This window comes from Polypterus senegalus, chromosome 13 (genome assembly GCF_016835505.1).
Source record: "Polypterus senegalus isolate Bchr_013 chromosome 13, ASM1683550v1, whole genome shotgun sequence".
NCBI classification, from domain to species: domain Eukaryota; kingdom Metazoa; phylum Chordata; class Cladistia; order Polypteriformes; family Polypteridae; genus Polypterus; species Polypterus senegalus.
This window is the reverse complement of record NC_053166.1, coordinates 141,238,499-141,252,175: the sequence shown is the minus strand read 5'-3', so window position 1 is coordinate 141,252,175 and position 13,677 is coordinate 141,238,499. Positions and strand designations below refer to the sequence as shown.

At 40.0% G+C, this 13,677-nt stretch overlaps 1 protein-coding gene across 1 annotated transcript in view; it reads left to right on the top strand.

Moving 5' to 3' along the window:
- The window catches only part of flii (FLII actin remodeling protein), a 43,289-nt gene that overhangs the window by 16,109 nt on the left and 13,503 nt on the right, over positions 1-13,677 (top strand). The window contains exons 16-21 of the mRNA XM_039776522.1: positions 284-358; positions 746-829; positions 1,000-1,171; positions 1,731-1,835; positions 4,501-4,692; positions 4,848-5,036. Of these exons, the coding sequence (XP_039632456.1) occupies positions 284-358; positions 746-829; positions 1,000-1,171; positions 1,731-1,835; positions 4,501-4,692; positions 4,848-5,036 (817 nt within the window). The remainder of the gene's footprint in view (positions 1-283; positions 359-745; positions 830-999; positions 1,172-1,730; positions 1,836-4,500; positions 4,693-4,847; positions 5,037-13,677) is intronic.

Sequence of the window (13,677 nt, the reverse complement as noted above, 5' to 3'; positions counted from 1 at the left end):
ACTTCCTTTAGAAGTATTCTACATTTGAAGTTAAGAACCTTCTGTAGTTGAATTCACTCAGCCTAGGGTTAATTTTATGACTATTCTTCGTTGTGTTTGCAAGACATATAAATTGTATTGTGTAACACCCATGTGATAAGAGCTTTTAAGTTCTGTCTTCTTCTATAATATAATAACAAATAGTCTGTGTCAGTTGAACCTCAATAAAGAGCTTAGCAAGTGAGCATAGATTTAATTGTATCTTATGAGGTTGACTGATCACTTGTAATTCCTTGCTTTGCAGACTCTACCGAGTTTATGGTAAAAAAAATATAAAACTGGAATCTGTTCCACTGAAAAGTGCCTCTCTTGATCCCCGGTATGTCTTGAATTCAATTCTATTCTAATTTTTGTTATTCCGACAGTGAGCACTCGTATCACTTACTTCAGTAATATTCTAGGTGTTCCTTTGGTCATCTATGCAATTCTGAGGAAACAATATAAAATTTTGTTTATGAAATAAAGTAATTTACTTAAGTTTATAAATATATTCCAAATCACTCCATTTGTTACATTTTACCTACTTTTTATGGTTCCCTCTTATTGCTGATAATTTAAGTAAGTTTAAATGCATACCAACTTCAGTGACAAATGTTATATAAAAATAATGTGCGCACTGATTGTAGTGCGCTGTAAGTGGCATGTCTTAATGTGAGGCTGCTGTTGTCATTATTTGGCTAATTCTTGGACAATAATCTGTTTTCAGATTTGTATTTACTTTGGACAATGGTTTGGAAATTTTTATTTGGAGAGGAGCTCAAGCAACCTTAAGTGGAACTACTAAAGCAAGGTAAGAATTACAAAAACATTCTAGTTTTTTGCAGGACACGTCTGTTACAGGTTTCCTTTAGTACAAAGTAGAAAGATCACTCTGTAAGAAGAGAGCTGGAGCTCTACTTGGAATTGAATTCTCTTGGTTTATATCCTCCTCACCTGTGTGGATGTGTGCTTTTTTTTCAGATTGTTTGCAGAAAAGATCAATAAGAATGAAAGAAAAGGAAAAGCTGAGATCATACTACTTGTACACGGCCAAGAAACACCAGAGTTTTGGGAGATTTTAGGTGGTCAGCCTGAGGAAATCAAGATAAATGTGCCCGATGATTTTGCACCAGTTCAGCCAAAACTCTATAAGGTAACAAAGATAGTGGTGGGGGCAAGCACAGGTTATCAAAAGTCCATTTTATTTACCAAATTAAGTTTAATCAATGACCACCCCAATACTTTCCTGCAACATGATAAATTTCACTATGATATAGGAAAATATTGGAAAGTTGCAGTTTACAAAGTATGAGCGGTTTAAACTATATTATAATGTTTTCTAACTTCGATAAAGATATAAATTAACATTTTGTTTTACTAAAAAAACCTGTTGATTTTTGACTAAATGAAGGTGATCATTTATACCTCGATGTTGTTATTTTTGGAATCCTTGCCTCCTTCAGCTGCTATCACTGCACTGCCATATTCACAGGATAAACAACAGGTGGAACTGTAAAGTATTATTAAAATACAGAACCCAATCATTCAAATTTCAAAATCTTAAAAATAACAATTACAGGCCTTCCTTTGTTTTCTTTTTTATTTTCTACTTATAGGGATAGAGCAGTTTGGACAAATAGAGGACATTTTGATTCATATGTTTTTGAAAGCCCACTTATTGTAACTAATGTGCACTTTTTCTTGTATTGAAGGTCGGTCTTGGTCTTGGGTACCTGGAGCTCCCCCAAATTAACTACAAACTTTCGGTGGAGCATGCAAAGAAGCAAAAGCTTGACATAAAGCCAGAACTGAGATTGGTAGGATGATACTTTTTAATTGTAAATTTCCATGTTTTTTTTCTTTTTCCTCTCACTATAAAAAAAACATTCAGTATGCTACTAAATTCATACCTGTGTATATGATATTCAGTATTCCTCTCATGGTGGTGATGCATTGGTTTTTATTAGCTGGCTTGAAATTTTGGTCAAAGGAAATCAACCTGGAGATGTTTTGGCTGCATGATTAAGTCCTATCGGGTCAGGTTGGGGAGCATGCACTGGTACAGTGTATTACCACACACAACACCACAAAACCGCTTTGGATCCCTGTTGGCTACCCCCCAGGTAGACATGTGATCCAGTCCCACCTTCTGGAAATTACCATCTATCTGCCGCAGCCAGGTGTTATGTGGGCGTCCCCTTGGCCTGGTCCAGCCACTCAGGTTCTCAACAGTGAGCATCCTGTGAGCTGGATCACCCTTGGGGAATCGCACCACAATGCTGTATTGCCTCATAATGCAGGTGATATGTCTCTTTTAGGACTCTGTGGGTAACTGCTTGTTCGAAACAAAGTCAAACCTGCGTTACCCAAGGATTCTCCAATGAGACATAGTACTGAAGGAGTCCAGTGTTCATCTCCGGTCACTGGATTGCATCCATGTCAAAAAAACCATGTTGCAACACAGGAAGCAACAGGACTCTACAGACTTGGACCTTTGTTTGTCCTTTTTCCAAAGATCTCGGGAGCGCCACACACCCCTTTTCCGCAACCTCATGAACCGCCCCATGCTCTCCCAATCCATCTACTGATTTCATAGGAAGGCAAGAATGTCACTGCCAAGGAAAGTAAACCTCTTGACGCGGTTGACACTCTGCAGACAGACACACTGCTGATGGTTATGTCCAAGAGATTATTAAAGGCCTGAATCTTGGTTTTTATCCAGGATACATGCAAGCCCAGACACTCTGACTCGCTCACTCTTTCGAACCCAGATCAGAGCCTCCATTGTTTTTGAGATGTACACAGCATTGTTGGCAAAGTTCAAGATCAGTAAATCTTTCTTCACCAACAGATGCCCCACAACCATGCCCAACACCCAGTCCATGCAAGCATTGAACAGGGTTGGTGCAAGAACCACACCCCTGATGAACCCCAGAATCAAGTTGGGGAAAATGGACAGGTTCTGTCTCCAATCTGCACAGCTCTCACAGTACCAGTATAAAGGGCGGTCATTATATCCAGCAACTTCAGGGGGGAATCCCACAGAGTCTCGGAATATCCCACAGGGCAGCTCCATCAACTGAGTTGAATGTCTTACGAAAATTGAAAAAGGCTGCAGAAAAACTCTCGATGAGAACCCTCCGTGCCAGTATGCTGTCAGTGGTAGGCTTCTTGAGCATAAATCCCAACTGCTCCGGTCTCTGGTAGGTGAGCAAGTGATCACAAATCCTATTGAGAATGACCCTAGCAAGGACCTTACCCAGCACCAAGAGCAGTGTTATTCCTTGATTTGCCTCAATGCAGGCAATCGCCCTTCCCTTTCCAAATTGGGACAAGAAGTCATATTATCCAGTCCGTTGGGATGATGTCCATCTCCCAAATGGAAGCCAAGATTGCTTGAAATGCCAGGAGGAAAGCTTTACCACCTACCAGCAAAGGTTAACCCTGGATACCACAGATCCCTGCAGCCTTTCCTACCCTCATTTGGTTCACCATCTCTGCAATCGTAATGAGATTGGGTGGCTCACAGCTAATTGGAGGATCAGCCTCAAGAACCATGGACCCAGAGGTTTCCAACGTCCTAGCCGGAAGATCAGCTTTAAACAGCTGCTGAAAGTAGCCAGCCCAGTGGGTCACAAATGCAGCATCACCCATAAGCATGATTAGCTATGTGTTTAATAATCTGTATTTTATAAAGCACATTTCCTGTTAATCCGGCTTGAATTGAATTGATTTTTGTGTAGCGCTCTTCACGGCGCAGGCACAGAGTGGTGAGACAAGTTCACAGGTAGTAGGCAAGTACGTGTATGGAATATAACATATCTGCTAGATGTTTTCAGCATGAGTGTCTGTTGAGTAATTGTTTTCTTTGGAAAGAAAACTCTTCCTCCCTGCGGTGGGCTGGCACCCTGCCTGGGGTTTGTTTCCTGCCTTGCGCCCTGTGTTGGCTAGGATTGGCTCCTGCAGGCCCCCGTGACCCTGTAGTTAGGATATAGCGGGTTGGATGGATGGATGGAAACTCTTCCTGTAATGTTTGTTAGGACAGAATATGTAGAAAGGTCACAGTATGGGATGGGTGAAGTCTTTTAAAATGTGTGTTTTGAGTGTTTCCAAGTCTGGCTATGTTTTATTCATCCTGAACAGAAGGGTGCTTTATGGTGGGTAATGCACTTAGTGACTATACATTCCACTGTTGCACCTGTAGAGGTTAATAAGAATAGATAAAGACATCCACACTTTCCACTGACATCTAAGGAAATGGAGGTGTTGGCAAGCCTTCCTTACAATTGCCAGAATGTCCTGTTCCTACGTCATGTTGTCGGTGATAGTATCTCCAATAAAAGTAAAGCTATTTGAGACTTTTCCCTAACATCCCTTCCAATACTGAGAACATGGTCTGAATCATTTTTTAAAATTTTTTATTGTGAATAGAGTGCAGAATGTTGTGTGACCTTTACTTTTAATTTTTCTTCTCAATTTCAGGTCCAGAGTTTGTTGGACACAAAGGCTGTGTACATTCTAGACTGTTGGTCAGATGTCTTCATTTGGATTGGCCGCAAATCTCCTAGGCTTGTGAGAGCAGCTGCACTAAAACTGGGGCAAGAAATGTGCAGCATGCTACACCGGCCAAAGCATGCCATGGTCATTCGAAACCTTGAGGGAACAGAGTGTCAGGTATTGCCTTTGCTAAAATTTGTGGGATAGTCACAGAAAGTAGAAAGATGTTTGTGTTAGTATCTTTGGCAAAAAAAAAGACTGCATTTATTATTCTTTAACTATTTTTTCAGAAGGTTTTTGAATAATTATTTTAAATTCATTATTAACTCCAGGTTTTCAAATCAAAGTTTAAAAACTGGGATGACGTGTTAAAGGTTGATTATACCAGAAATGCAGAGACTGTACTGAAGAAAGAGGGTCTCTCTGGAAAGGTGAAGAAAGATGCTGAGAAGAAAGACCAAATGAAAGCTGACTTGACTGCTTTGTTTTTACCACGGCAACCAGCCATGCCACTAAGTGAGGTAAACTCTAGCCTTTTCATTCTGGAGTGCTTTAGAGAAAATGTACCAATGAGAGCAAACCATTAGGCTCTTTATCACTTCCTGATTCTTATTCACTTGGTTTTTCTAAAAACTCCATACTTAACAAGTATAACTCCTTCATCAGTTTCTTATGCTCCTGGACAACCAATTCTGTATGGATAAAACGATTTGTGGAAAACGTAATGAATGATCTCAAAGGTTTCACTTGTTCCTTCAGGACTCGTGACGTCTCTCCTGTTAACTTGCACTATTTGGCCATTTTGATGTTGATAACCTCTTTTGCTTTACATATTGCACACTGCTGTGTGATTTCTTTTTATGTGGTGTTTGTATCTATGTGGATTTAATATTTATTTACCTTTTTATGTTGCCTTTTCCAGTTATAGAATGCTTCCAGTTGTTTTGTTTTATTTGCAAAGTCTTTATGGCTGTATGTTCTCCCCAAATCCACCCCCCCTCTTTTCTTAACCGCTTAATATGCACAGAACTGTTTCTGAAATGACATAATGCTGATTGTTAAACACTTGTGAGACTTGCTAATCATAGCACCAGGGCCTCTAATCATGGATGAGCAAGCAACAGCTGAAGTAACGGCCTATTAGAGGGTGAGGGCACAGTTGGAGACTAGGGGGAAGAAAAGATAAACAGTTTCCTCTAATGCTGAAAGTCGTTTAAAAATATTTATGTCAATGTGACATGACTACGTCATCAGAACCGTATTTAGCACAGTGGGAAATACTGTGAATTTTTGTCATAGTTTTCCCAAACTACCCCAGTACATGGAAGATAGTGGAATAAAAGTCATGTGGCTGTCTGCATATAGACTGTGCATGCGCGCGCATTATTGTCGAGTAGTTTATTTATATATATATATATATATATATATATATATATATATATATATATTGTGGACCCGGGCACACACAGACGGACATCATAAGTTCCACCACACACCGCTTATTTATACAATATTTACAATAATGAAGTCCGTGCACTTCCCAGTGCCTCCAGCACCGTTCCCCCAAATGTCCAGGCCTCACAGTCCTAGTGCCTTTCTCCTGGCCGCCTCCAATCCTCTCTCCAGCTCTGTCCACTTCCACCCGACTTCCACTTTTGACTGAAGGGTGGCGGCCACTTAAATAGGAACCCAGATGGGCTCCAGCTGCTCCCCGGCACTCCTCCGTAGACACGCCCCAGTGTGGCGGAAGTGCTGGCTGCGCACCCGGAAGCTGTCCGGGTGTCCCCTGTCGTCTTTCCCACCCCCAGCACTTCCTGGTGTGTCGGAACTGCTGGGCTCCAGGGATATTCAGGCACCAGGGCGCCGCCTGGTGGTGGCCACGGGTCCCTGCAGGGCTGGGTTTCCAAGCCCTTTACCCGTGGCCCCCAACATAACCAGGGTGGATGCCCCCTCGCGGTCTGGAGGAGGTACAAGCCCTCCTCCTCCTGGGCGTCCCGGTCGGGCTCCAGCCCCGGCTGTGTGCCACAATATATATATATCCTCCTGGACCCCGTGATCATCAGAGGTGACTGTGTGCAGAGGGTACAACAACAACATTTATTTATAATGCTGCATATAATAAAGAATAGAAAAATAAAGACACAATAAGAAAAGAAAATAAGTCAACATTAATTAACATAGAATAAGAGTAAGGTCCCATGGCCAGGGGGGACAGAAAAAAACAAAAAAAACTCCAGACGGCTGGAGAAAAAAATAAAATCTGCAGGGATTCCAGACCATGAGACTGCCCAGTCCCCTCTGACCTACAGACCTATAAATACCTGGGAGTGCAGCTGGATGATAAATTGGACTGGACTGCCAATACTGATGCTCTGTGCAAGAGAGGGCAGAGCCAACTATACTTCCTTAGAAGGCTGGCGTCCTTCAACATGTGCAATAATATGCTGCAGATGTTCTACCAGACGGTTGTGGTGAGCGCCCTCTTCTACGCGGTGGTGTGCTGGGGAGGCAACATAAAGAAGAGGGACGCCTCACACCTGGACAAACTGGTGAGGAAGGCAGGCTCTATTGTAGGCATGGAGCTGGACAGTTTGACATCTGTGGTGGAGCGACAAGACGCTGAGCAGGCTTCTGTCAATCATGGAGAATCCACTGCATCCACTGAACAGGATCATCTCCAGACAGAGAAGCCGCTTCAGCGACAGACTGAGGAGATCGTTCCTCCCACACACTATGCGACTCTTCAATTCTACCCGTAAACATTAACATTATACAATGGTATTATCTGTTTTACCTGCATTTTTATCACTCTTTAATTAATGTTGTTTTTATCAGTATGCTGCTGCTGGAGTATGTGAATTTCCCCTTGGGGATTAATAAAGTATCGATCAATCGATTGATCGTAGTTCTAGACCAGCATGTTGCAAAATCTGGTCATGTTACAGCATGAAAATATGACAGGAACCGCTTAATGCTGCCTTTATTGAAAAGCAAGCTCTGTGTCTTTAAAAAGTAGACATGCTGATTCTCCATAATAGAGTTTGATGCTTACAAAATGCAAGGTGCTTATGATAAGCTTTGGCAGTAATCCGACTCCATAGTGTTGCAGTGTCTGTGAGAGAAGCAGAAAACCAAGTTATACTAGCGTAGTTTTGTTATGGAAGTCTTCAGTTATAAAAAAATGGAGATGAAAGCGGTTAATAACACAAGTTGTCTCCAACTTGTTGATAAATAGGGCGGTCAAAGTGGGATATGACGACACCTTGCTTATAAAATGAGAAAGTTGAACCTGATATTACAGTGCCTTTTTGCAAATGGTGTTACGTGGCTTATTTCATTAAAGGAGGCAACACATGAAATCTTTCCAAACATTTGTCCCAAACTCCTATTCATGTTTTCCCAAACAGATGTGAAGTGGTATCTACAGTAAAAGTAAAAAAAGATTAGTGTATTGTGATGAGTTAAAGTTGAATGCTTTACCAAGCTTGTTTGATGATCAGACCCAAACCAGCTATCAAACCTAATCACTGTGATTGTATATTAAGTGCCTTGAGCATGGGAAAGGCACTATATAAATAAAATGTATTATTATGTTGACAGAGAGAATAGGAATTTGCTAAACTGTAGTACCTCCACATCAGGAGCAGAACAGTGTGGTGTGCAGGAGCAGCATGTGCGAGTACAAGAGAAGAGAGTGAGATGGAAGGAGCAGCGTGCCTCCAGGCCATGACTCTGAAGCAGGAGACGGACTGTACAACTGTACAGAGAAATCAGTCGGGTCGGCAAGCAACTAAAAAGGGAGGGAGAATTAGGCTGGATGTTAGACGAAAGTAGTGGTCGGTCATGAGCGTTACACCACGAGTTCCCATGTTCTTGATTGTGGTTGTTGCAATTTTTCAAATAAATAATGGTAAATACACCACTATTCTGTTACTACAGTTGGTGTCAATACTTTTTTTTTTGTGTTGAGGGAAAAACTTTAATTTTACATTTTATTTTGTGAAAAGTTTAATGTTCTCCATTATTTGCTTTGGTGTTGTTTTGGTATTGGCTCTGAGGGGCAAAAGCTTGTATTGGTCTCAAAGTCCAAACATTTCAGTATCAATCCTCTGTGTGTGTGTGTGTGTGTCTTTCCTTCTTTTAAAGTCAATCTGGGTGAGATATTTTAAACCGGTAGAATTGTTTCATCTTCATTGTCCATGTCAGTTTGGTGTTGATTTATTTTTTGGTTGTTTGCTTCTGTCATTCTGAATACTAAACACATTAAATGTCTGTTTTGTTTTTTTTTTTTCTTTTCTTTATTGAAACACTACAGAATTCATTGGTTGGCTATCATGACAGAGCCCTTGGTCTATTGTGTGCCTTAAACTAAACTGTCAGTGTTGGAATATTAGAGCTCTGGGGTCATCAGCTGGCTATTCCCAGACGTTATTCTGGAAAATATACTAAGGGATAAAATACATTTTCTGCCCCCATTTCAGTGCTGTGAATTTTGAAGCCACTGTAAAAATATTCTGCATTGCTAGAGTGTAGTTACATGTAAGTTAGTTAGTCTGGCATGCCTCCAATAGCTTCCTTAAAAATGCATTAGGAAATCAAAATTCTAAAATCCAGACCTTAGTGTGCACTTTTTGTTTTGTTTTATCTTCATATTTAATATATGGAGGAAGTAAAGTTTTCATGAAAAAATCATTTTTAGATTTTCAATGGAAAGATATGTTTCAATTTCCTTGTATCATTTTTAGACCATTTTTGGAAATGTGTGTGTTTTAAAAACAGTTTTTTGAGATTGTAATTCAAGAACAAATGGAATGATTCTCATGAAATTTTGTTAGCGTTAAGTGCCAAATAGGTTTTGTGTGAACTCCAGCTGTTAAGATTTCAACTGTTTAAGCCAAAAGAAACGCCAGCCAAACCATTAATTAGAAGTTCACAAAATGTTGCCAATGCATATAGAACTTTCAAAGGAAGACTTTTGTGAATTTTGAGTTCAATCCTTAATTTGACCCTTTGAGCTTTAAAGTTGAAAATTTCAGATAGAGTAGCTACAATGATTTACATTTTATCATCTTCTTCCTTTTCCACTTTTATATGGGACCAATGTTTCATAGGTTTCAGTGTGATATATCTATTACTAGCAAAATACCCGCGCCTCGCAGCGGAGAAGTAGTGTGTTAAAGAAGTAATGAAAAAGAAAAGGAAACATTTTTAAAATAACGTAACATGATTGTCAATGTAATTGTTTTGTCACTGTTGTGAGTGATGAGTGTTGCTGAGATATATATATATATATATATAGATATATATATAATATATATACACACACACACACATATATACATATATATATGTACATATACATATACACACACACACACATACACTCTTTGGGGTGCGAGCAACTGTTGCTGGGGGTGGCAGAATCCATCAAGGAAGAAAAATGAAAAACATTATTTGTACAAAATCTTTATTTATCCATTCCTAAATAATTAAATGGGCAGGCTATTTCGTATCAGTGCAATACGCTGCTTGTTAAAACGGATGACTCCCGCTCTTATGTGCAAGTCTGCGTGGATATTTTATGAACTATCATATCTGTTCAAGTTCTATTTAAATTTTAAATAGAAGGAATTTTTATTTAGTTGACAGAAATATCTTTAGTAGGAATGTAAGTTAAATGTAGGCATCATTGCATACATTTTTCTTTACCATAGAAATGTAAAGAGTAAATTCGCCTTACATTCCAACCAAAGATATTTGTGTCGACTAAATCACGAGTGTCAAACTCTGTTGCACAGGGGCCAAAATCCAAAACACACTTTAGGTCGCGGGCCGAACAGGATAAACATTTATTGAACACACTAAAACTAAACTTTTAAAACTTTAAAATTTTAAAAACTTAACTCTCTTGAACATAAATATGAATAAAAACAGACAGGAATATTACTCCGGAATAAATCAACTCAAACCTAAATAAAGTAAACGTTAAAAGAACAACCATTCAAATTTCTTTACTCTTATGTAATTTTATATAAAAAATAAACTTAAATTTTAAATATCCCAAAAGATTTTGCTCTCCATAAAAATATATCCTGTCAAAATTATACAAATTCAAATATGAACATGGTGCATAACAAAACCTGGAAATAGAAATAAAATTTGTTCTTTTCAGCAATAACAAATCAAATCATTCAGTTGTCTTTGCTCTTATGTCATTTTATCAGATTTGGACGCCTGGCATCTTTTTTTGGCCACAAGTTCGTTTCTGTTTGGTGTGAAGTTCTGTGTTGTGGAGATTCTCAGGATGGACTGCAGGTGCTCATCAGTGAGGCGACTCCTGTGTGCTGTTTTGTTAGTCTTCATGACTGAGAAGAGCTTCTCGCACAGATATGTGGTACCAAGCATGCACAAGGTTCGAGCCGCATGTAGACGGAGCTGGAGCATTTTTGCGGAAATGGAGTGAATAAACTGTGCGGGCCGTGCAGTATCATACTTTGCCTTCAGTGTGCCATTACACTGCAGCTCAATCACTTCCATCTGAATCTGCACAGGTGCAGTTTCCACATCGACGGCAAATGGGTTGCAAAACAACTCGAAATTCTTTTTTTGTTCTTCAAAGCCACCAAAGCGCCGTGCGAACTCAGTGCGCTTAGTTTATCAGCAAAGTGCGTATTTGGGAATACCGTTGTGCCGACTTGGTTCAACATTACTTGGCAACAGGGAAAGTGGGGCAAGTTGCACTGGTGCATTTGTGTCTCCCATAAAAGCAGCTTCACTTGAAATCACTTTGTGATTTTGCACGGGTTAAAATGTCTGCTGAAGTGTCAGATTCTTCTTTAACTCTTCTGCTTTCTGTATCTTGTGCATTGCATTCAGGTCCTTCAGGTTATCCTGATGTTTTGTCTCATAGTGCCGTCTTAGATTAAATTCTGTAATTAAAGCCACATTAGCAACACAAATGCGACACACAGGTTTACCAGCAATGTCAGTAAACATGTACTCAGCCTCTCATCGGTTTTTTAAAGGCTGTATGTTCAGAATCAACTTTTCTCTTTGGCATCATGTGGGCTAGCTTCGCAATAAGTTGCAGCATCATAAGCTGGACTTGATTAAGCAGCAAGTGTTCGGCAAGGCAGCTGAAGCGCTGCATTATGGGATCTGTAGTTTATTGTGTTAAAAGCGCTTCATATCCCTGGGCCATTAATAACAATAATACAGTATATAAAATGATCTCACGGGCCTTGAGTTTGACGCGTATGGACTAAATAGAACTTGAAAAGATATATTTTTTTGAATGTGATCGCGCAATTCAGATCGAGTTGACGCGCACTACAGTACATCGAGCCCGCGTGCTATTGTGGTTTTTCCTACGTGCCTCAATAAGTTACCCTCCTCTCGCTCTTACTTTTTTACCGTTCATCTAATGAATACACTAAGTATGACTTTATTCGCCATCAATGATTGTTTTGGTAAAGTATCCATTATTCATAAAGCTTCAATTGGTGATCTGTCTTTCTGCGTTAACTGCATATTTTTTCATACATCTCGAACCAAGGGGATGCAAAGGTAAAATGAATCGGGAAGCGCGTGTACATACTCGGTGCACCCCCTCTCGGTAATCGAACTTTGGACGTCGGCGATAGAGGCGAAGTCTCTACCATTGCGCCACGGCGTGTGGTTTACCTATTTGAATGTATGTAGATCGGCGTGTATATATATACACACATCTATCTATCTATCTATCTATCTGCTTCACAGCGGAGAAGTAGTGTGTTAAAGAAGTTATGAAAAAGAAAAGGGAACATTTTAAAAATAACGTAACATGAGTGTCAATATACAGTATTTGTTTTGTGAGTGTTAGGAGTGTTGCTGTCATCAAGGATTTGATTATCATCATTTCTTTCAGTCAGGTTCGTATTTGTAGGATGTGTTGTGTTCAAGTTACATTCCGTGTTTGTCAATCATCGTAAAGATAACAGGTTTCATTTATCGATTGGTTTCTTACTGCATCAATAAACAGTTCGTCTTCCTCTTTATCTGAGACCTGACACACTGCATGCACGGGTTTTTTTTTTTTACACTGCCTTCCTTTAACGGGACATTGACTTTTTCCACCGTGTGTTTTGTTTCCGCAGTAGCTTCACTTATGAATATGCTTGTATGTATCAGACGTTTCATATTTTTTTGCTGCCTTCTCAATTGTGTAATTCGGTTTTTGTTCAGCACTCTTTGGAACTGTTGGTTTTTATCTGTGCACTGCGTCAGTTCACGTGAGCCGCTCGGTGTACATGCATCGAAGGTTTCCAGCTGTGCTTGTGCCATCTCGTGCGATGTCCACGGCTGTATTTAATGTTAGCTAAGACCCGGCACTTAAAAGTTTCTCTCGCAGTTTCGCGGAGTTTGTGCCAAACACCACCCTGACCATCCCATCTTCCTCTGCATAAGCACAGTCCTTCACACGTGAATATTTATCAGCAGTGTTTCTATTGGATTGCCGCTGACGGACGGCCTTATATGGGCAGGCACTAAATTACGTGAGAGGCGTAACTCCGTCTCCCACGGGCATCGAGCAGAAGTCTATTATAGTATATGGATGAAAAAATAGGTTCCAGTTATGACCGTTACGTGTAGAATTTCGAAATGAAACCTGCCCAACATTTGTAAGTAAGCTGTAAGGAATGAGCCTGCCAAATTTCAGCCTTCGACCTACACGGGAAGTTGGAGAATTAGTGATGAGTCAGTGAGTGAGTGAGTGAGTCAGTGAGGGCTTTGCCTTTTATTAGTATAGATAAAAGAAAATCTTGAGAAGAGACTAACCATTCACAACCATGCCCACGGTCCTGTCACCTTTCGTGTGAATGCTTTTGTCAGACACAGTTCCTGCACTCTCTGCTCTTGTAAATATTTATACGTTTTCCTCACTTTAAGTTCTCAATAAATGAATACTTATTATGTCCAAATCTTATTGAAGAATTTCATCCAGAAGGGTTATCAACAGAAGAAATGTGTACACGGGCAATCCTAGCACAGAGGAATGAAGAAGTCAAATGAATTAACGTCAGAATTGTCAATCAGTTACACAGCAGATTGGTTAAATGCGTATCAATAGACTATGCTGTCAAACAATTCTGACCTGTAAAATTTTAACAGGCGACAAGAAAG